The sequence below is a fragment of the Plecotus auritus genome (assembly GCF_963455305.1).
Source record: "Plecotus auritus genome assembly, chromosome: X".
NCBI classification, from domain to species: Eukaryota; Metazoa; Chordata; class Mammalia; order Chiroptera; family Vespertilionidae; genus Plecotus; species Plecotus auritus.
This window is the reverse complement of record NC_137784.1, coordinates 2556756-2579428: the sequence shown is the minus strand read 5'-3', so window position 1 is coordinate 2579428 and position 22673 is coordinate 2556756. Positions and strand designations below refer to the sequence as shown.

General features: G+C 54.7%; 1 protein-coding gene across 7 annotated transcripts; it reads left to right on the top strand.

Moving 5' to 3' along the window:
* Positions 1–1547: 1547 nt before the first annotated feature.
* PNPLA4 (patatin like domain 4, phospholipase and triacylglycerol lipase) lies at positions 1548–20675 on the top strand. 7 transcript variants are annotated; one of them, XM_080652589.1, is made up of 7 exons: positions 1548–1817; positions 4227–4419; positions 7416–7510; positions 9027–9162; positions 12525–12590; positions 14595–14747; positions 16475–17647. In XM_080652589.1, exons 2-7 carry the CDS (start codon positions 4240–4242, stop codon positions 16604–16606), a joined length of 762 nt encoding a protein of 253 aa, XP_080508715.1. In that variant the 5' UTR covers positions 1548–1817; positions 4227–4239; the 3' UTR covers positions 16607–17647. The 7 variants fall into 7 exon arrangements, with proteins under 7 accessions (XP_080508715.1, XP_080508712.1, XP_080508717.1 ...); XM_080652586.1 differs by lacking the exon at positions 16475–17647 and adding an exon at positions 20381–20675 and having other exon boundaries at positions 1714–1817; XM_080652590.1 differs by lacking the exon at positions 1548–1817 and adding an exon at positions 2111–2149.
* The last annotated feature ends 1998 nt before the right edge of the window (positions 20676–22673 follow it).

Genomic DNA, 22673 nt, shown 5'->3' with positions numbered 1-22673 from the left:
ACCACCAGGGGGCAGACGCTCTGACTGGTAAGTTAGCCGGGGTCCGGCCAATCGGGACTGAGCAAGATGGGGTGGACATGCCCTGGAGCCCTCCCACGGTCCCTCCCCAGCTGGCCAACCCGATCGTGCACCAGTGGGGTCCCTCGGCCTGGCCTGCGCCCTCTCGCAATCCGGGACCCCACGGGGGATGTCGGAGAGCCGGTTTCGGCCCAATCCTACAGGCCAGGCCGAGGGACCCCACTGGTGCATGAATTCATACACTGGGCCTCTAGTCTATCTACATATATAAAAGGCTTAGTGACCAACCGTCCGTCCGCCTGACCATCCGACCAACCGACCCGTGGTACATATGACGCACACTGGCAATTTAAAAATAAACGCTGACTCGCGCATGCACAATACGTATACAGCTCTCGCTGGCGCCAACCTTTGTTGTTGTTACATCATGCTGTTGCTATTTATCAATCAATTGATATATTATTTTCATATACATTTTAGTAATTTTCTTTCATCTCTGACACTTCTATTATAAAGGGCAAATAGCGATATTAAAATATTTCTTTTCATTAATGTCCTTCCCATGTGCATGAATCCGTGCGCTGGCCCACTAGTATAGTCGATAATATTCTAACTAGAGGCCTGGTGAACGAATGCATGCGGGGGTGGGGTCTGGCTGGCCTGCCCCAGCCGGGGGAGGGGCCAAGGACTGTTGGCAGGCCGGCCCCGCCCCCTGGTCGAACTCCCGGTCAAACTCCCGGAGGAGGGGACAATTTGCATATTAGCCTTTTATTACATAGGACACCTATGTGTGGTATGAGGGGTACGAGATTTTTTTTGGGGGGGATGATCAGTTTTATAATGTCTAACCGCAGGGGTGCACATCGGAAACTAATGTAACAGTGTATGTCAACTGTAATTGAAAAACAGAAAAATGATTTAAAAAAGGGGGGAGGGACAGGAGGGGACTGGAGAACCTTCAACGTGGAAGGAAGCCGGAGAGTCCTGCCGGGCGGCTCCTTAGGGTGGAGCAGGGAGGCGTTGTCTATGGAGAGGAAGGACTGGTCAGAGTCCTTCGACCACGGAAGGCTGCTCCCAAGTCTGTCCACCCAGGGGCTGGGCGCGGAGGGCGCACGACGGGGCAGGAGCTTGACGACTCCGCCCGACTCAGCCTCCACCCCCCGCTCTTGCAGCGGAGCCACCTGGATCGCTCAGAGAGGCTGTGCAACCTGCCCAAGGTCACACAGCCTGCGGCTGACTGAGGACGAGGCCGCTGCCCGCAGCCGCAGCCCGGCCTTCCCGATAAGGCCTCTTCAACGTCGTAGGTTTTTATTATGTAGGATAAACAAATAAATAAATCTTGCAAATTGTAGATGGGCCCCGAAACGCGACATGGCATCCCGGACCCTGGACACAACCTAGTCCCCGTCCTGGAACCCGCCCCCTGGGACAGCTGGACCGCCCCGAGGGTGGGGGGGAGGGGGGGAAGCGGGAAGAAGAACCACTTCCGGGAAACAGACGCGAAGAGGGCCAAGCACTTCCGGTGCCCCGCTACTGAGGGTCGTTCAGGGTCAGCGGACTCGCAAGTGAGGGCCTGCCCGCAGGGGGCGGTAAACGGCGCACAGGGACTGAAACGCATCCCCAGGTGTCGGAGGAATTCAGGGCTCCGGACGAGACAGCCTGGTCCCCGGCCCGGACTCGGGGACCCTTGGGTCTAGCGGCCCAGTGCGCGCCGCCATGATGAGTCCAGCCATTTAAATAGCGTAGGCGGGGCCCAGCGGACCCTCGCGTCGGCGCGGTGACGTCACGGACCCGAGCGGGTAGGCGGGCCTCCCTGGAAGGGCACACGTCAAACGTAGTCCGGCCTGGTAGGCGGAGCCGTATTGAGTGACGGCCCGGCCCCGCCTTCCGGTAAAGGCAGGGAGGTGGGGCGTTCAATATGAAAGTGCCTCAAACCTGCTTGGGTAGGGCGTTGAGTGACGGCTCAGCCCCGCCTTCCAGTTAAGGCGGGGAGGGGAGGGACCGCTCAATACGGAAGTGCCGCAGGACTGCATGGGTAGGCGGGGCGGCATTGAGTGACGGCTCAGCCCCTGCTTCCGGTTAAGGCGGGGAGGTGGGGCGTTCAGTACGGAAGTGTCTCAAGCCAGCTTGGGTAGGGCGGGTCGAATTGAGTGACGGCTCAGCCCCGCCTTCCAGTTAACGCGGGGAGGGGAGGGGTCGCTAACACGGAAGTGCCGCAGGCCTCCATGGGTAGGCGGAACCGCATTGAGTGACGGCTCGGCCCCGCCTCTCGGTTAAATTGAGTGACGGCTCGGTTAAGGCGGGGGGGGGGGGGGGGGGTAGGGTGGGAGGGGCGTTCAATACGGAAGTGTCTCAAGCCTGCTTGGGTAGGGCGGGGCGGCATTGAGTGAAGGCTCAGCCCCGCCTTCCGGTTAAGGCGGGGAGGGGAGGGGCCGCTAATGCGGAAGTGCCGCAGGCCTCCATGGGTAGGCGGAGCCTCATTGAGTGACGGCCTGGCTCCTCCTTCCGGTTTTGGCGGGGAGGTGGGGCATTCGACACGGAAGTGCCTCAAGCCTGCAGTGGTAGGCGGAGCGGGGTGAGGGCGGAGCGGGGTGGGGGCGGGCTTCGGCCCCCAGACATTGCTTGGGTGCGCCTCGCGGGCTGGTTTTGTCACCCCGGGGCCTGGCATGGCGGCCACCTGGGTCCTGTCGCCTCCAGGCCGCGGGTGCACACTGGGCATGCGCGGTCCGGGGCGGCCGCCTGGCCGCTGAGCCCCCATCCCTCACCCCCTCCATCTGCAGTCATTAAAGCAAAGCTGAGGCTCAGCTGCAATGGCCGAGCTTCCTCCCTCACGGGGCCCAGCCAGATGCTGCAGAACCCAGGTTGTCGGTTCCTGAAGAGGGGGGCCCGGGACTTGCGCCTATTCTGATGTTCCTGGAATTGGGGTCCCGGAGCCCCAAGTGAAGTCCTAGTGAACAGCAAGGTGGGGGCAGGATTTCAGCCCCGGGGGGGGGGGGGTTGGACATGTGCCCTCTGAGGCTCGAGCATAAGAAGCCATCGAGTTAGATGCCTTACAGGCATCAGGGGGTGCGGGTGCCATTTCTTGGAGCCTCCAGCGCCCTGGCCAGTCATGACCTCAGATTGTCCTAAGAACCTCGGGGGTGAACAATATCATCGCGTGGTTGAATAATTGTGGGAGCATCCGTTTTGTTTTGTTTGCCCTGAAGAAACGTGGATGCCCCAAATGGAGATGGGAGGGGAGGGAGCAGGCCTCTGTCTTTGCAATGGACGGATGCATTTGCAATGGACGGATGCCTTTGCAAAATGCAAATGTGTGCATCCTAGGGGATGCGCCCTGGTCCCATGATTGGAGGTCCTCGCAATACAGTACCCCCCCACACACACACCTCCCCACAAAGTGACAAAAAGGTCAAGAAATAAAGACGCCCTAACCGGTTTGGCTCAGTGGATAGAGCATCGGCCTGCAGACTAAAGGGTCCCGGGTTCGATTCTGGTCAAGGGCATGTACCTTGGTTGCGGGCACATCCCCAGTGGGAGGTGTGCAGGAGGCAGCTGATCGATGTTTCTCTCTCATCGATGTTTCTGGCTCTCTAGCCCTCTCCCTTCCTCTCTGTAAAAAAAATCAATAAAATATATTAAAAAAAAAAGAAAGACCAGGTGCCTTGCCAATTGGCACGGATCCATCCATCCGTCTCTTTGCCAAGCAGTGGAGTAGGAGACGGCGCGATCGAATGAATAAATTGCACGTTATGCAATGCACTGGACAGATACCCACTGTTGTAACTTCATCTTTTCATTAATAAAACTTGGGGGTCCAGGTGGGAGAGGTAGGGAAAACGAATCCTTGGACGATTTGGGTGTTTGATGAGCCTTTAATTGTGCTAATTGGAGCTCAGCACAAAGCATTGTCTATGAAAAGAAAGGCTTATTATACCAACTTGGAGCATTTATCTGTTTTTTTTTTTTTTTCTTCTGTGTGTGTGTGTGTGTGCGCGTGTGTGTGTGTGTGCGTGTGTGTGTGTGTGCGTGTGTGTGTGCGTGTGTGTGCGTGTGTGCGTGTGTGTGTGCGTGCGTGTGTGTGTGTGTGCGTGTGTGTGTGTGCGTGTGCGTGTGTGTGTGTGCGCGTGTGTGTGTGCGTGTGTGTGTGTGCGTGTGTGTGTGTGTGTGTGTGTGTGTGTGCGTGTGTGTGTGTGTGTGTGTGTGGCCAGTTTCGCAGGTGGAATGAAGCACATCAACCTGTCCTTTGCTGCCTGCGGGTTCCTGGGCATCTACCACTTGGGGGCAGCATCGGCCTTCCACAAACACGGCCAGAAGCTGCTGAAGGATGTCAAGGCCTTTGCGGGGGCTTCGGCGGGATCCTTGGTGGCTTCGGTCCTGCTCACAGCACCGGAGAAAATAGAGGTAATGAAGTGGCCGCTCGGCCGCCTTCCTCGGCCAGAAATCGAGATCCAGCAACTCAGCTAGCTGCATGCTTTGCCTGGGGAATAGAAAAGGGTAAAACATTTAATCATGAGGGATCTGTGCTCGGATTTGGGAGAGGAGATTGTCCTGGGGGACAGTGAGACAGAGAAGATAAGGCCTTATTTTACTCTCTTTTTTAAAAAAATAAAGTATTTGCATTGATTTCAGAGAGGAAGAGAAAGGGGGGAGAGAGAGAGAGAGAGAGGGAAACATCAATGATGAGAGAGAATCATGGATCGGCTGCCTTCTGCACACCCTTTCCGGGGGATCAAGCCTGCAACCCAGGCATGTGCCCTTGGCTGGAATGCAACCTGGGACCCTTCAGTCCGTAGGCCGATGCTCTATCCACTGAGCCAAGCTGGCCAGGGCTACTTTCTTTAAAAGATATATATATATATATATAGCCCTAACTGGTTTGGCTCAGTGGATAAAGCATCGGCCTGAGGACTGAAGGGTCCCGGGTTCGATTCCGGTCAAGGGCATGTACCTTGGTTGCGGGCACATCCCCAGTAGGAGGTGTGCAGGAGGCAGCTGACTGATGTTTCTCTCCCATCAATGTTTCTAGCTCTCTATCCCTCTCCCTTCCTCTCTGTAAAAAATCAATAAAATTATTTAAAAAACAACAACAACAAAACAAGGGCCCATTCGTTACTTTAAACATTTTTTAAAAAAGATATATATATATATATATATATATATATATATATATATATATATATATATATATGTTTGTATTGATTGCGGAGAGGAAGAGAGATGGGGAGAGAGAGAGAAACATCCATGATGAGAGAGAATCATGGATCGGCCGCCTCCTCACGCCCGCTACTGGGGATCCAGCCCACAACCCGGGCATGTGCCCTTGACCGGGAATCGAACCGTGACCTCCTGGTTCCTAAGTCGACGTTCAGCCACTGAGCCACACCGGCTGGGTGAGTGTAAGTCCTTGTTGCTGCGCACATTGGAGAGCGGAGAATCTCTCTCTCTCTCTCTCTTTTTTTTTTCACTCAGGGCATCCTCCCTTCTCCTTTTCGCAGTCCCTTTTCATCCTTTCGGCTGAAGGTTATCCGAATCCCTTTTAGCACGTGCACCATGACTCCCACAGGATGGCTCTGAGGTTTCCGAGCCAGCTCTTTGCTACCCACCCCAGGCCCCGCAGCTCTGTTCCCCGGATGGTGTACGTTCCTCACGCGCCGTGGTGTTGTGACACACGGGAGAGTGATCCACCTCGCTCTGAGCGTGTGCATGCATGCATAATTCAGAGGCGCACCTGCTCTCGCGGTGTATTTCAGGGGGGGTGGTACTGCAAGTATCGGGGGCATCGCTTCGTAAAGCATATGATTGTCTAATCACTCTGCTGTACGTCGGAAACAACTGCAACATAATCGTGAATGTCCACGGCAGCCGAAAATGAACGTTTAAAAATAAATACGATTTAACGTGCTGAACGATGGGGGGGAAAAAATCAGCCCGCTGTGTTTGGCCAAACATTGGATGAATGCGCCCCTAAGGCCTTGGCAGGGCCAGATCACAGGATTCCGAGGGTCTCCTACGGCCCGCAGGACAGACGTTCCCAACCCCTGACGGACAGGGACCCTTTGGGTGACCCCCGGCCCGCCTGGGTCATCCAGGGTCATCTCCCTTTGCCCTGGGAGGTCACACAGTCACAGGCCGGGGGACGAGGATGTGGACATGATGAGGGGGAGGGTGGCTTCATTCTGGGTCACTCCCAGGCGCTCTCACCATACTGTGAATGAATGAATGAAAGCATGAATGAATGAATGAATGAATGAATGAAAGAATGAATGGAAGACAGGCCTGGGTCCAAACCCTGCCTATGGCCCTCATTGTTCACGGCGAATCAGGGAAGATCCTTTATCTCTTCAACCTGTTTTCTTTTCTTTTTTTTTTTTTAATATATATTTTATTGATTTTTTACAGAAAGGAAGGGAGAGGGACAGAGAGTCAGAAACATCGATGAGAGAGAAACATCGATCAGCTGCCTCCTGCACACCCCCCACTGGGGATGTACCCGCCACCAAGGTACATGCCCTTGACCGGAATCGAACCCGGGACCCTTCAGTCCGCAGGCCGACGCTCTATCCACTGAGCCACACCGGTCAGGGCTCAACCTGTTTTCTTACCTGCCAAGTGGGAGGTTATGCGTATAACCCACCGCGAAGATGAGCTCACGGAGGCGGGTCCCAGTCTTCGCCACCCTCCCGAGACCACCCTCCCAAGACTCCGACTCGGTGCTGGCCAAGAACAGCCCTCAGGACCCCTTCCTCCGATATCCGAGTGGTCACTCACAATCAGCGCTGTTGCCCTGCCCGGTTTAGCTCAGTGGACAGCGGGTCGGCCTGTGGGCGGAAGGGTCCTGGGTTCGATTCCGGTCAGGGGCATGTACCTGGGGGTGCCTGCATGAGGCAACCCATCCATGAGTCTCTCTCACATCCATGTTTCTCTGTCTCTGTGTCTCTCCCCCTCCCTCCCACTCTCTCTAAAAATCAATGGAAAAAATATCCCCGGGTGAGGACTAATAACAAAAATAATAATAACGACCAGCGCTGTTGCCAAGGATTGCGGTCCTGGTTTCGATTCTGGTCAAGGGCATGTACCTGGGTTGCAGGCTCCATCCCCAGTGGGGGGCGTGCAGGAGGCAGCCGATCCGTGGTTCTCTCTCGTCATGGATGTTTCTCTCTCTCTACCCTTCCTCTGTGAAATCAATAAAAATATCCAAAACAAAACAAAGCCGGATCGGGGACAACACGTGTCTTGCTTGGGGACCAGGAACGGTGGGTGAGGGATGGAGCGTCGCCCCGGACGACGGGCATGGGGTGAGCCGGCCCTTGGGCCGTGGGATCGGGACAGTGCGCTGGAATCGGAATGAAGCTTTCGACGGACGAAATGTCGAGTCGCCCGTCCACGTCCTTTTTCAGGAATGCAACCAGTTCACCTACGAGTTCGCCGAGGAGACACGAAGGCAGTCTCTCGGGGCCGTGACGCCGGGCTACGATTTCATGGCCCGACTGAGGTATGGATGTGTGTGGGAAGGCAGCGGACCCTTCTTATTTTTTTTAAATACTTTTTATTGATTTCAGAGAGGAAGGGAGAGGGAGCGAGAGAGAAACATCCATGAGGAGAGAGAATCCTGGATCGGCTGCCTCCTGCACGCCCCCTCCTGGGGATCGAGCCTACAACCTGGGCATGTGCTCTTGACCGGGAATCGAACCCGGGACCCTTCAGTCTGCAGGCCGACGCTCCATCCACTGAGCCAAACCCGCCAGGGCTGTATCGAGGACTCTTTACTGACCGTGGCAACTTCAGCTCTGCCCGTAGTCAACAGGCGGTCAGTAATGAAAGGCCTGGCTCCGTGCCTGGAGTGTCGGCCCGCAGCCAAGGGTCTCGGGTTCGATTCCAGTCCGAGGCACGTTCCTTGCTTGCAGGTTGTATCCCCGGACCCAGTCGGGGTGCAGGCAGGAGGCCACCAATCAATGTGTTTCTCTCACATTGATGTTTCTCTCTCTCCCTCCCCTTCCCGTCTAAATATCAATGGAAAAATATCCTCGGGTGAGTGTTAACAATAACAAAATCCTATGTAATAAAAGCCTAACATGCTAAGTGTGCGGTCGACCGGTCGTCCGTTCAACCAATCAAAGCGTAATATGCTAATGATATGCTAAGGCTGCTCAACTGCCTGCTGTGACGTGCACTGACCACCAGGGGGCAGACGCTCCAACTGGTAGGTTAGCCTGCTGCTGGGGTCCGGCCGATCGGGACTGAGTGAGACGGGCCGGACACGCCCTGGAGCCCTCCCGCGGTCCCTCCCTGGCTGGCCAACCTCCTGTGTCCCTCCCTGCCCTGATCATGCACCGGTGGGGTCCCTCAGCCTGGCCTGCGCCCTCTCGCAATCCGGGCCCCCTCAGGGGATGTCAGAGAGCTGGATTCGGCCCAATCCCACTGGCCAGGCTGAGGGACCCCACTGGTGCATGAATTCATGCACTGGGCCTCTAGTGTAATAATAATGCCCGGCCAGTGTGGCTAATTGGTTGAGCGTCGACCTATGAACCAGGAGGTCAGGGTTCGATTCCAGGTCAGGGCACATGCCCGGGTTGTGGGCTCCATCCCCAGTAGGGGGCGTGCAGGAGGCAGCCGGTCCATGATTCTCTCTCATCATGGATGTTTCTCTTTCTCTCCTTCTCCCTTCCTCTCTGAAATCTATAAAAATGTATTTAAAATCACAAAAGCTGTAGGAAATACACTTTTGTGATATTATACTATGTTAGTACAGTTTTGGTAATATTATTATATTTAAAGTCTTTATTGTGAAATATTAATGCTTATTGCATGTAACATTATAATATTTAAAATCATTTTTCTTGAAATATTAATGATTATTGCATGTAACATTATATTTAAAATTGTCTTTCTTGAAATATTAATGATTATTGCATGTAACATTATAAAAAATAAATTAAAAAATAGATATTTAAAAAAGAAATAATAACAACACTGAGCGGGGAGTGACGCGGGCCACGTTTATCCCCCAGACGCGGAATGGAGTCGATCCTGCCCCCCAACGCCCATGAGCTGGCCCACCGCCGCCTGCACGTCTCCATCACCAGCACGAGGACGGGGAAGAACTCCCTGGTCTCCAGCTTCTCCTCCCGGGAGGACCTCATCAAGGTAACGCGTCCCCGTGGGAGGAAGTCGGCACGCTGTGCCCTTCACACCCGTGGTTTCCTGTCCTGGCTGAGCTGGCCCGTGCTCAGTCAGCCGTGTGACCCATGAGCGGGTCCGCCACCCGCAGACGCGCCTGCAGAGGCCTCCCGTGCAGTCCCGCGTGCGCCTCGCCACGTCCAGCACCCCGAGTTTATTCTGGAAGCAGGTCTCCTGTGCCGTTGAGTAGCAATAACAGCTCCTTAAATGAGCGTACCTGATACTTGGCAGGTTAGGTGAGACGTTGTACATGTATTACGTTTTTATTTTTATTTTTTTACTAGAGGCCTGATGCACAAAGATTCGTGCAAGAATGGGCCTTCCTTCCCCTGGCTGCCAGCAGGGCCTTCGCTCTGGCCAGAGGTGACGACGCAAGTGAGCTGCCCCGCCCCCAGCCACTCGGCGCCTGTGTATGCAAATTAACCCGCCATCTTTGTTGGGTTAATTTGCATACTCACTCCTGATTGGCTGGTGGGCATCACAAAGGTACGGTCAATTAGCATGTGACTCTTTTATTAGGTAGCTTTCACAGAGAGAGGAAGGGAGAGGGAGAGAGAGAGAAACATCCATGAGGAGAGAGAATCATGGACCGGCTGCCTCCTGCACGCCCCCTACTGGGGATCGAGCCCACAACCTGGGCATGTGCCCTTGACCGGGAATCGAACCCTGACCTCCTGGTTCACAGGTTGACTCTCAACCCCTGAGCCATGCCGGCCGGGGCCAGGTACTGCTTTTTAATAGAAGAGAAATGGGTGGCAAATTGTATGGATCAGAACCAGGTTGTACTCATGGCTGGTGTGGGCACGGATTCTGGAACCCAGGTCTCAGCTTCTCAGTCACGTTCCCTGTTGTTTCTCCCATTGGGTGTTGAGGCCCTTCTGTGCAGACACCTGGGAGAGGTGGTTGGTTGGGGACCCATGAGCCCCGGAGACACCCGGCCCGCTGATTCGCACACAGCCATGTCGTTTGCTCAGGTAACATGTTACACGTTTGTAAGTGGGAAAAGGTTCATTTTTCCGAAGAAAAGCCGGAAAAGCTTTTTCTTCCTCGTCCTTTTGTGGGAACTGCACTTCCTATTACGGGGAAGTCGTGTTGGCGACAGAAGGTGGCGACCGAGGGCGAGTGGTCCCCGTCCCTCCTGCATTAGATGAGAAACGAACGTGTCGATTCTCACTCTCGAATCTTCCTGTTCGGAGCTCACTCTTTGAGTGTTGCCAGCGGAACACTACCTAATAAAAGAGCAACATGCTAATTGACCATAACTTTGCGATGCCCACCAGCCAATCAGGAGTGAGTATGCAAATTAACCCAACAAAGATGGCGGGTTGATTTGCATACACAGGCGCCGAGCGGCTGGGGGCGGGACGGGTCACTTGTGTTGTCACCTCTGGTCAGAGCGAAGGCCCTGCTGGCAGCCAGGGGAAGGAAGGCCCATTCTTGCAGGAATCTTGGTGCATCAGGCCTCTAGTAAAAAAATTAAAAATCATAATACACATTTGATGAAATGTCAAACCGACAAGTCGCATTATTCTGTGATTTAGGAGACTAGAGCATTGGTGCTTGAGGTCCCCGTAACACCAGTCTCACTGATGCATTCATAGTCGTATCTTAGCCCGGCCGGCGCGGCTCAGCAGTGGAGCATTGACCTAGGAACCAGGAGGTCCTGGTTCGATTCCCAGTCAGGGCACATGCCCGGGTTGTGGGCCCGATCCCCAGTGTGGGGCGTGCAGGAGGAACCGATCCATGACTCTCTCTCATCATGGATGTTTCTCTCTCTCTCCCTCTCCCTTCCTCTCTGAGATCAATTAAAATATTAAATAAAATATAAGAACACAGAATCTGGGTCCCACAAGCACCATGACCTGGACAAAGTGATACAGCGGGCTCCTGGCCCACGTGGCTTCGATGCCAGTGCAGGGGCCTGACATTCCGCGTGGTGGCACCGCTCGGCACGCTGGGTAAACGCCCCCTCCTCTCCGTTCCTTGGCTGTGGGAACGTGGTTGGGGAATATCGGAGAATTCGTGCATGCATGAATTCATGCACCGGACCTCTAAAACACACACACACACACACACACACTGAGTGGCCAGATTATTATGAGTTCAGAGATCATCATAATCTGGCCACTCAGTGTATTTTTTTTTTTTTTAAATTTCAGAGAGGAAGGGTTAGGGAGAGAGTGAAACATCAATGATGAGAGAGAATCATGGATCGGCTGCCTCCTGCACGCCCCTCCCCCCCCACTGGGGATCGAGCCCCGGAGATGCCCACAGCCTTGTCCCCTGCACCTGTGACCAGGCCACTCTCCCTGGTAAGAGGGGTTTCAAGGTCAGATGAAGGTCACGGTCTGGAGATGGAGACAGGACCCTGGGGGCTCAGGGTGCACCCATACTGGGCACGCGTCCTTCACGCAGGCCTCCCGGGTGCATGGCAGCGTCTGGGAGGGAGGAGGGTCCTGGGAGGTGAGCGTGGAGACCTCCCCGGGTGCCCCGTGTCCTTGCTCCCTCAGGAGCTCCGGGCCCCTGGCTCCGTCCAGCCAGCATGGCCAAGGGCATCTCCATCCTCCGGCCAGATGCATGGGGAACCTGTCCATGTCTGCCTGCCTCGATTCTGCCCGGTGCAGCCCTGCCTGCCTCCACCCTGCACCCTGGGGACCATGCATGCGGCTGTGGTGGGCCTCCAGCTGTGCCAATGGTGCTCATTGGCGAGAGCGGCCACAGCCATCGACGGCGAGAAGTGAACATGGTCCCCCCGGCTTCCTTCGTTCGGATGATAACTATGGGGAGAGTTGGGGTCACTGCTCGGGTTCCTTGAACAGAGGAGAACGAGTGGACGCAGACAGGGGGCATCTTTTTAAAAAATATTTTATTGTTTTTTTTATAGAGAGGAAGGGAGAAGGATAGAGAGTTAGAAACATCAATGAGAGAGAAACATCGATCAGCTGCCTCCTGCACGCCCCCTACTGGGGATGTGCCCGCAACCAAGGTCCATGCCCTTGACCGGAATCGAACCCGGGACCCTTCAGTCCATAGGCCGACGGCATCTTCTTTAAAAAAAATACATTGAATTTCAGAGAGAGGCAGGGGGAGGCCATCCATTGCTGAGCCAGACGTATTCCTCTAGGGTCCTTTCCGGCATTCACTATGTTTTCTTCTACTTAAGTGCGTCCCATTGTGCACTTGAAATGTTCGTAACGTTTTCTTTCTTGGAGCAATTTAAGAAATTTTTCTTGACGATGTAGAATTTTGTAGGAAATCACATACCAAATCTCTCGTCTGAGTGTGAGCGCCTCTCCATGCCTGAGCTGTTTCTCTGTTTCCTCCCGTAGGTCCTCATGGCCAGCAGCTTCTTGCCCCTCTACGCCGGCCTGAAACCGGTGGAGTACCAGGGACAGGTACGTTCTGATCCCTGACCGGTGAAAGGAGATCCCGTAGGGAGACGTCCCCTCTGAAGAACCCGATGTTATAATTACGCTTCCTGCTGGTTCCAGATCAACCCACAGGGCCCTCGTGGTTCTACTTAAGTTCCAGACAGAAAATTCTGGTCTCCAGCCCGACCGGCGTGGCTCGGTGGCTGACCGTCAACCTAGGAACCAGGAGGTCACAGTTCGATTCCTGGTCAGGGCACATGCCCGGTTGTGGGTTCGATCCCCCAGTAGGGGGCGTGCAGGAGGCAGCTGATCCATGATTCTCTCTCATCATGGATGTTTCTCTCTTCCTTCCTCTCTGAAATCAATAGAAATATATATATTCCCCTCCCAATCTACACTCATAAAAGAGAAAGATGCAAATTGATCGTACCTTTGCGACACCCACCAGCCAATCAGGAGTGAGTATGCAAATTAACCCAACAAAGATGGCGGGTTAGTTTGCATACACAGGCGCCGAGCGGCTGGGGGTGGGACGCAGGCGTTCCGCACCCGCCCCCACTGCTCCGAGCCTCTGGGCAGCGTGGGAAGGCGGAAAGGCGGCTCTGGGCCGGAGCGAAGGCGGTGCTGGAAGCCAGGGGGAGGCAGGCGCATTCTTGCACAAATCTTCGTGCATCGGGCCTCTCATATTAAATATTTATTTATTTTTACATACAAAAATGTTTTACCAGGCATAAGGAATCTCACAGATTGAACACTTCAGTAACGTTTGTTTGGGGCACTAAGTGGAAATACGCAAAAAGAAAAATCTCCTAGGGACTGCTTCTGGAAGATCAATAATGGCATTACAGAAAAGTGTTTTTTATATGAGGACAGTTAATACTTCTTTTACACCGGACTTAGCAGAACAGTGACTTGGAAAGCAGTCGCGATTAGTTTCTATTTTTAAACTTTTTCATCAGAAACTGACTTTGGCCGCTTGCCGAGCTTTAATTTTTTAGGTGGCCAACAAGATTTTGTCCTTTGTTTAAAAAAAAAAGTGACTTGGCAGACTAAAGGTTAAAAAGACCATGCGTTTGTGTTAAAAAATAAACGTATACCGAAATGAAATGGGGGAAATGCCCCCCAAGCAAGGTTAAAATAAATATATTTTAAAAAGAAACAAAATGTCGCTTTCCAGTGATAGAATAAAACTAGAGGCGCAGTGCACGAAATTCATGCACGGGTAGGGTCCCTAGGCCTGGCTGGCGATCAGGGCTGATCTGTGGGGTGATCGGGGTGGGGGGGGGCTCCCGCTGGCACCCGCCTTGGCTGGCCTGGGGCCTGCAGGCTGGGGGCAGCTCCTGCGTTGAGCGTCTGCCCCCTGGTGGTCAGTGCACATCATAGCAACCGGTCGTTCCGCTGTTCGGTCGATTTGCATATTAGGCTTTTATTATATAGGATTGTGTGCAGTGGTGGATGGTTAAAGGTCAGAGTAAACGAGGCTTCCCACTGTGATTCGAGAACATGTCCCGGCCCAAGGACAGGGCCTCGGATGCCGACACCGTCATCTGCACAAGCTGAGCCTCGTCCTCCTAAAACACTCGAGTTAACTGCTTTTTTATTTAAAAAAAAATATATTTTTACTGATTTCAGAGAGGAAGAGAGAGAGGAGAGAGAGATAGAAACACCCACAATGAGAGAGAATCACGCATCAGCTGCCTCCTGCATGCCCCCCACAACCGGGCATGTGCCCTTGACCGGGAATCGAACCTGGGATCCTTCAATCTGTAGACTGCTGCTCCATCCACTGAGCCACACTGGCCAGGGCCAATCAAGTTAACTTCTAAACCATTGGCAAGATTCCCCGATTCTGGCCGGTTCTTACGAACCAGGGGCGTATGCTGTGGGCACAAACACTGGTTTTTCTCCCAACGCAAACCCCCTACGGGACGAGCCCCCGTCAACGGTAACTCAGGAGCAGGTCCCAGGCACGGACTGCACGTGGCAGCTGGGTCAGGCCCACGCGTGACCGCCGGTTTCCTTCCGCAGAAGTGGGTGGACGGTGGGTTCACCAACGGCCTCCCCATCCTGCCCGTGGGCCGCACGGTGACCGTCTCGCCCTTCAGCGGCCGCCTGGACATCTCCCCGCAGGACAAGGGGCAGCTGGGCGTCTACGTCAACATCGCCAACCAGGACGTCCTGGTGAGTGAGGACGTTCGCCGGCGTGCGAACATCGTCCCTAAAATCCTCCCCCTGCCCCCGAGACCCGGTGAGCTCCCGTATCGTTCTCTGTACAAACTGTGTTCTCAGCGGCAAGCTTCTTCTTTTCTTTTATTTTTTTAAATACACTGAGTGGCCAGATTATGATGATCTCTGAACGCATAATAATCTGGCCACTCAGTGTGTGTGTGTGTGTGTGTGTGTGTGTGTGTGTGTGTGTGTGTATAAATATATATTAGAGGCCCGGTGCATGAATTCATGCATGGGTGGGGTCCGGCCAGCCTGGCCAGGGGGAGGGGACACGGGCGGTTGGCCGGCCTGCCTGCTGGTCGAACTCCTGGTCGAGGGGACAATTTGCATATTAGCCTTTTACTATATAGGATCTACACTGAGTGGCCAGATTATTATGCGTTCAGAGATCATCATCATCTGGCCACTCCCGGTATATTTTTATTGATTTCAGAGAGGAAGGGAGAGGGAGAGAGAGAGAGAAACATCCATGAGGAGAGAGAATCATGGATCTGCTGCCTCCTGCATGCCCCCTACTGGGGCTCGAGCCCGCATCCCAGGCATGTGCCCTTGACCGGGAATCGAACCGTGACCTCCTGGTTCCTAGGTTCACACTCAACCACGGAGCCATTCCAGCTGGGCCCTCCTTGATTTTTTTCTGTATTTTTTCTTTATTGTTTTACTAGAGGCCCGGTGCGTGAAAATTCATGCACTGGATGGGGTGTCCCTCAGCCCGGCCGGGCCCCTCTCACATCCGGGAGCCCTCAGGGGTGGGAGGCGATTCGGTGATCAGGGGAAGGCGACGCCCCATCACACCTCTGCTGCTGCCACTGCCCTGGTTACCTTAGCCTCGGGCGGCCCTGGGCGGCTGGGGGGCTGAGGGGACTGGGTGACTCCAAAGGCAGGTGCTCGGCAAGGCTCTGACGGGGCTGAGGGCACTGGGTGCTGCCACCTTGTGGTTGTGGGCTCCATCATCTTTGAGGGCGTGTCAGTCAATTAGTATATTCCCTCCTTATTGGCTGTGGGTGCTGCCATCTTTGTGATGGCGTGAGGGTCAATTAGCATATTCCCTCCTTATTGTCTGTGGGCTCCACCATCTTTGAGGGCGTGGCAGTCAATTAGCATATTCCCTCCTAATTGGCTGTGGGTGCCGCTATCTTTGTGATGGCGTGAGGGTCAATTAGCATATTCCCTCCTTATTGGCTGTGGCTGCCACCATCTTTGCAATGGCATGAGGGTCAATTAGCATATTCCCTCCTTATTGGCTGTGGGTATGGCCATCTTTGAGGGCAGGACATTCAGTTACCATATTCCATCCTTATTGGCTGTGGGTGCTGCCATCTTTGTGATGGCGTGAGGGTCAGTTAGCATATTCCCTCCTTATTGGCTGTGGGTGCCGCCATCTTTGTGATGGCGTGAGGGTCAGTTAGCATATTCCCTCCTTATTGGCTGTGGGTGCCGCCATCTTTGTGATGGCGTGAGGGTCAGTTAGCATATTCCCTCCTTATTGGCTGTGGGTGCGGCCATCTTTGAGGGCAGGACAGTCAATTAGCATATTCCCTCCTTATTGGCTGTGGGTGCTGCCATCTTTGAGAGCAGGACAGTCAATTAGCATATTCCCTCCTTATTAGATAAGATGGCTAATCATCAGGTTGCAGATACAACGCACGCCGACCCGCAGCCCCACCCTGTCTCTCTAGCTGTCCCTGGCCAACCTGGTGCGGCTCAGCCAGGCCCTGTTCCCGCCCAGCAAGCCGGAAATGGAGTGCCTGCACCGGCGTGGCTTCGAGGACGCCGTTGGGTTCTTACTCAGGGAGAACCGGTTCGAGTAGAGGGCTTCGGGGCACACCCCGCGGAGCCCAGTGCAGGCCGAGTCGGCCGGGGGTCGGTGATGAAATAGGTATACACCGTCAGGATTCTGGCACAGGTACTGGCCTCGGTCACAGCTTGCGTGACGTGGAATAGTTAAATGTTCACTGGCCGCAAAGCAAGGCGAGGCGTTTCATTAGAAGTGGGCGGCGGCGTGAAGGACACAACGCTGGATGCACGTACGTAGATCAGCTCCTGCAAAACACGGGGACCCAAGCCAACCTCGAAGCCTCGGGGATAAGAAGTGAATCCCGGCCGGCCGGCGGGGCTCAGTGGTTGAGCGTCGACCTAGGAACCAGGAGGTCACGGTTCGGTCCCCGGTCAGGACACACGCCCGGGTGGCGTGCTCGATCTCCCGTAGGGGGCGTGCAGGAGGCGGCCGGTCCATGATTCTCTCTCCTCGTGGATGTTTCTCTCTCCCTCGCCCTTCCTCTCTGAAATCAATAAAAAAATATTTTTTTATTTTTAAAAGAAAGCGAATCCAGATGCTCATTCATTTATGATTTCCCATCACGTGGCGCCGATGGCACGTCTCCCACGATTTGAGGGGTGGCCCGTCACTCGGAGGACGGGTGTGTGGGGTGCCCTCACTCGGACTCGAATCTTCAGTCTCTTTCCACGGGGTCTGCCGAGCGTGACTCTTGGTGACTAAGAGGCGGTTCGGAACGAGCCCGTTTTCAAGGGCCGGCCCGTCCTGGTTACCCATCTGTCTTTTCTGCCGTTTGAGACCATCCTGTCAATCAGTGCTATGGTCCTTAAAAGCCTCAAATACACCCTGACTGGTGTGGCTCAGTGGATGGAGCGTCGGCCTGCGGACGGAAGGGTCCCGGGTTCGATTCCAGTCAAGGGCATGTACCTTGGTTGTGGGCACATCCCCAGTGGGGGGTGTGCAGGAGGCAGCTGATCAATGTGTCTCTCTCATCGATGTTTCTAACTCTCTATCCCTCTCCCTTCCTCTCTGTATAAAATCCATCAATAAAATATAATAAAGGAAAAATAGCCTCAAATATACAGCATTGAACGCCTATGCCTCAACCACTGTCTCTCGTCTCCGGATCTGGGCTCAGGCCGGGCAAGCAGTGGCATCCCCTGGCGGGGGTGTGCTTTCGAGCAACGCGGTCACGTCTTCCCAGGGGGTCTCCGTGAGGGCCACGGAGTGGGCGGGGTCTCGTCTCGGTTCGTTCTCCAGTTGGGTCTGGTCACCGACCCTATTATGTGGATACTAGAGGCCCGGTGCATGAAATTCGTGCACCCTCGCAGCCGCTCGCAGCCCCAGCTTCATCTGGAAGGTCGTCTGGAAGGACGTTCAGCTGTTTGGTCTAATGAGCATATTAGCTCTTTATTATATAGGATTCTACCTGTGTGAGCATTGAATGAATTCTTTTTTAAAAAAAATATATTTTATTGCTTTTTTACAGAGAGGAAGGGAGAGGGATAGAGAGTCAGAAACATCGATGAGAGGGAAACATCCATCAGCTGCCTCTTGCATGCCCCCTACTGGGGATGTGCCCGCAACCAAGGTCCATGCCCTTGACCGGAATCGAACCCGGGACCTTTCAGTCTACAGGCTGACGCTCTATCCACTGAGCCACACCGGCCAGGGCATCGTTTAATGAATTTTTTACGGATGCCTTCCCAAGCAAAAACACATCTTTTCTTTTTTAAATATATTTGTATTGATTTCAGAGAGGAAGGGAGAGGGAGAGAGAGAGAGAAACATCCAAGAGGAGAGAGAATCATGGACCGGCTGCCTCCTGCACGCCCCCTACTGGGGATGGAGCCCGCAACCCGGGCGTGTGCCCTGACCGGGAACCGAGCCGTGACCTCCTGGTTCATAGGTCGACGCTCAACCCCTGAGCCACCTGGGCGGGGCCAAAAACATATCTGAACACATTGGGTGTTTTAAAAGTATTTGGTGCCAACAGCCTGCGCCTGTGATGGTGCGGCTGGCTGGCGTTTCCCTGGAGGATGGTGTAGGGCGGGTGACAGGGCTTTGCAGAGGCCGGTGGGGAAATGGGGCCATGTCACCAAGCACAGGCCTGTGGACACCAAGCACGTCAAACTCGTGGTCCCCGGTCCACATCCGGCCCACGACCAATATTTTTGCGGCCTGACCAATAGAACGGTATGTACGAAACGTTTTAATAAAAATGTCGTCACTGCCAAAACCGGTGTGGCTCAGTGGATAGAGCGTCGGCCTGCGGACAGAAGGGTCCCGGGTTCGATTCCGGTCAAGGGCACGTCACTTGGTTGCGGGCACATCCCCAGTAGGAGGTGTGCAAGAGGCAGCTGATGGATGTTTCTCTCTCATCGATGTTTCTAACTCTCTATCCCTCTTCCTTCCTCTCTGTAAAATATCAATAAAATATATTTAAAAGAAAAATGTCGTCGCTTAATGTTTACAATATCCTCTTATGCATCATGGTTAATCACCAACTACAACGCGCGCTAATGACGGATGACTGTCATCGTGTGGCATTCATGTCCCTCATGCGCCTTACCCGCAGGCGCACCGTTTCTCCCCACGGACACCGGCAGCGCATGTTCTAGCAGCCGATGGCCACGCCCTTCGCCTTGGACTGACTGGCTTGGTGTGTGCAACAGCAAATATCTCGCTTTTGGAGAATGAGAAAAAGGGATTTGTTTGCGTGACGCTTATTCCTTTGTGCCATTATTCAGTGTCTGGTTAGTTCATGTTCAAGAGAAAACATTCATTTTTATTAAAATGTCCTATTATTTTATGTGAAGACTAGAGGCCCGGTGCACGAAATTCATGCACGGGGGAGAGGAGGTGCCCTCAGCCCAGCCTGCACCCTCTCCAATGTGGGACCCCTCGAGGGATGTCCGACTGCCCGTTTAGGCCCGATCCCATTGGACTGCTGGACAATCCAGGACTGCTGGCTCTCAACTGCTGGCCTGCCTGCCTTCCTGATTGCCCCTAACCGCTTCTGCCTGCCAGCCTGATCACCCCTAACTGCCCTCCCCTGCAGGCCTGGTCCCCCCCCAACTGCCCTCCCCTGCAGGCCTGGTCCCCCCCCAACTGCCCTCCCCTGCAGGCCTGGTCCCCCCTCCCAACTGCTCTCCCCTGCAGGCCTGGTCCCCCCTCCCAACTGCTCTCCCCTGCAGGCTTGGGTCCCTCCCAACTGCCTTTCCCTGCAGGTCTGGTCGCCCCAACTTCCCTCCTCTGCCGGCTTGGTCACCCCTAACTGCCCTCCCCTGCAGGCTTGATCGCCCCCAACTGCCCTCCCTTGCAGGCCTGGTCCCTCCCAACTGCCCTCACCTGCTGGCCTGATTGCCCACAACTGCCCTCCCTTGCAGGCCTGGTACCTCCCAATGGCCCTCCCTTGCTGGCCATCTTGTGGTGGCCATCTTGTGTCCACATGGGGGCAGGATCTTTGACCACATGGGGGCAGCCATCTTGTGTGTTGGAGTGATGGTCAATCTGCATATTACTCTTTTATTAGATAGGATAGAGGCCTGGTGCATGGGTGGGGGCCAGCTGGTTTGCCCAGAACGGTGTCCCGGATCAGGGTGGGGGTTCCCTTGGGGCGTGAGGCGGCCTGGGTGTGCGGGACATCTGGGGAGGCTTCCTGACCCAGGTCCCGGGATGCGTGCGGGGCGGTGACTGCGATCGGCGGCCCGCTCCGTCCCCAGGTCCCTGTTGGCGCAAATCTCCCAGCGCCTCCGAATGGCTGCCCTTGAACCTTCCATTCGTCTTTCTCGCTTCCTCTTTTCAGGAACACTCTTTGCTTTGTAACCATGGCATCCCACTGCCTGCACGGACAATTAGAGAAGATGGATGGGATTGTCACGTTCGGCGATGCTCTAGCAGGCCAGGCGGTATTAAACAAACAAAACGCTGCCACACGGGGGTTTGGGGTGCCGCCCGTGAGTGTCAGAAGCTGGCAAAGCCTCAGGGGTAGGGTCGTGGCCTCGGAGGGGTGGGGACCCTGTGTCCCCCAAGGGCCATCGGGACATTTATAACATCGTTCACAGCCATAAAAAATCACCTACTTTACCATGAGCCCGCTCCACGGGGTCAGACATTGAGTAAACTCACCCCATTGCCTTGGCAGGCCCAGACCCACACCATCTCCTGGACCTTAAACGCCTCCCCCCGCCCCCCTTGGCTGGATGTTCCCCACCCCAGGCTGGCTGCTTCTCAGGTTTCCCGATGCTTCAGACGGATGCATGTGACATGTGCCATACACACGTGCACTTTATGTCTAAATAAATAAAATGGGACATGGTGACGTGATTTTTCTAAGCAGGAAAGGGCGCTGATAGACAGTTTGCAAACACCAGGCTAACCCAGTCCACAGAGTTTCTCAGAATGACGTGCTGGAGGCCCACACCGTGTTGTTAGCCGACCTCACCTCCGTAAACTTAAAAAAAAGATGCATGTAATTACGTCCCCTCTTACGTTTATTAACTAGAGGTCTGGTGCATGAAATTCGTGCACGGCGGGGGTGGGGGGGGGTCCCTCAGCCCGGCCTGCACCCTCTCCAATCCGGGACCCCTCGGGGGATGTCCCTCCGGAATCGGGCCTAAACTGGCAGTTGGACATCCCTCTCACAATCCAGGACTGCTGGCTCCTAACCGCTCACCTGCCTGCCTGCATGGTGACCTCTAACCACTTGCCTGCCTGCCTGATCGCCTCCTAATTGCTCCCCTGCTGGCCTGATCACCCCTAACCACTCTGCCTGCCTACCTGATCGCCCCTAACCACTCTGCATGCCTGCCTGATCACCCCTAACCACTCTGCATGCCTGCCTGATCACCCCTATCCACTCTGCATGCCTGCCTGATCACCCCTAACCACTCTGCCTGCCTGCCTGATCGCCCCTAACAACTCTGCGTGCCTGATCGCCCCTAACCACTCTGCCTGCCTGCCTGATCACCCCTAACCACACTTCCTGCCTGCCTGATCGCCCCTAACAACTCTGCCTGCCTGATCACCCCTAACTGCTCTCCCCTGCCGACCTGATTGCCCCTAACCACTCTCCCCTGCTAGCCTGATCCCCCCTAACCACCTCTGCCTCAGCCCCGCCACTGTGGCTCTGTCCGGGAGGACATCCGGAAGATATCTGGTCTGTCCGGCCTAATCAGTATATTACGCTTTTATTTGTATAGATGTTCATTGTACAAAGGATTCCGGTCCGTCATGTTTATCGTCGAGGAGCCAGGAATTAGGGAAGGTCACAGTGTTGAGACTCTCCTCGCCTCAGCCGTGTCTGTGCCAGAGCAAAACACAATCGAAATTGCAGAACTCGAAGCAGGAGGAAAAGCAGCTGCTGCAGATGAGGAGAGCCATCGCGGTTGCCCCCGTTATTATCTGCAGAGAGACGGCTTACGAGGCCGAGCTCGCCATGCCATCAGCTCTGCCCCACGCAGCGCCGACCGACCGCAATTCCATACGTGCAGGCACTGCTCCCACACGTCCCCTCCGGTCGCGTCCCCGCTCCGACTGCCGTCAGGAGAGGCAGCCACGGGATTCAGCCTCGCCCAGGCCACGGGCGGCGTTTCCGAGTACGGAGTCCAGCGCAGTTCACAGTCACAGCGTGTGGTCCGCCTTTGCCGGGAAATGGGACCGGAGAGCCTCATGCTAACGGAGAGAAGCCAGTCGGAGGAGGACGAGTGGCCCCTGATCTCACTCGTATGTGGGATCGAATGAACAACGTGGACGGACGGACAGATCAGAATCAGCAGCACGGATGCAAGAAACAGACTGACAGGTCTCAGAGGGAGGGAGGGTGGGTGGGTGGGAAGACGAGAGATTAACCAAAGAACTTATATGCATCTGTGCATCACCATGGACACAGACAACAGGGTGGGGAAGGCCTGGGAGGGGTCAGGAGCTGGGTGGAGGGGGACAAAGAGGGGGTAAAGGGGGGCATCTGTAATACTAGCCTATATAATAAAAGCCTAATATGCTAAGTGTCTGGTCGTCTGGGCGCCCGTTCAACCAATCAAAGCGTAATATGCTAATGATATGCTAAAGCCGCTCAACCGCTCGCTATGACGTGCACT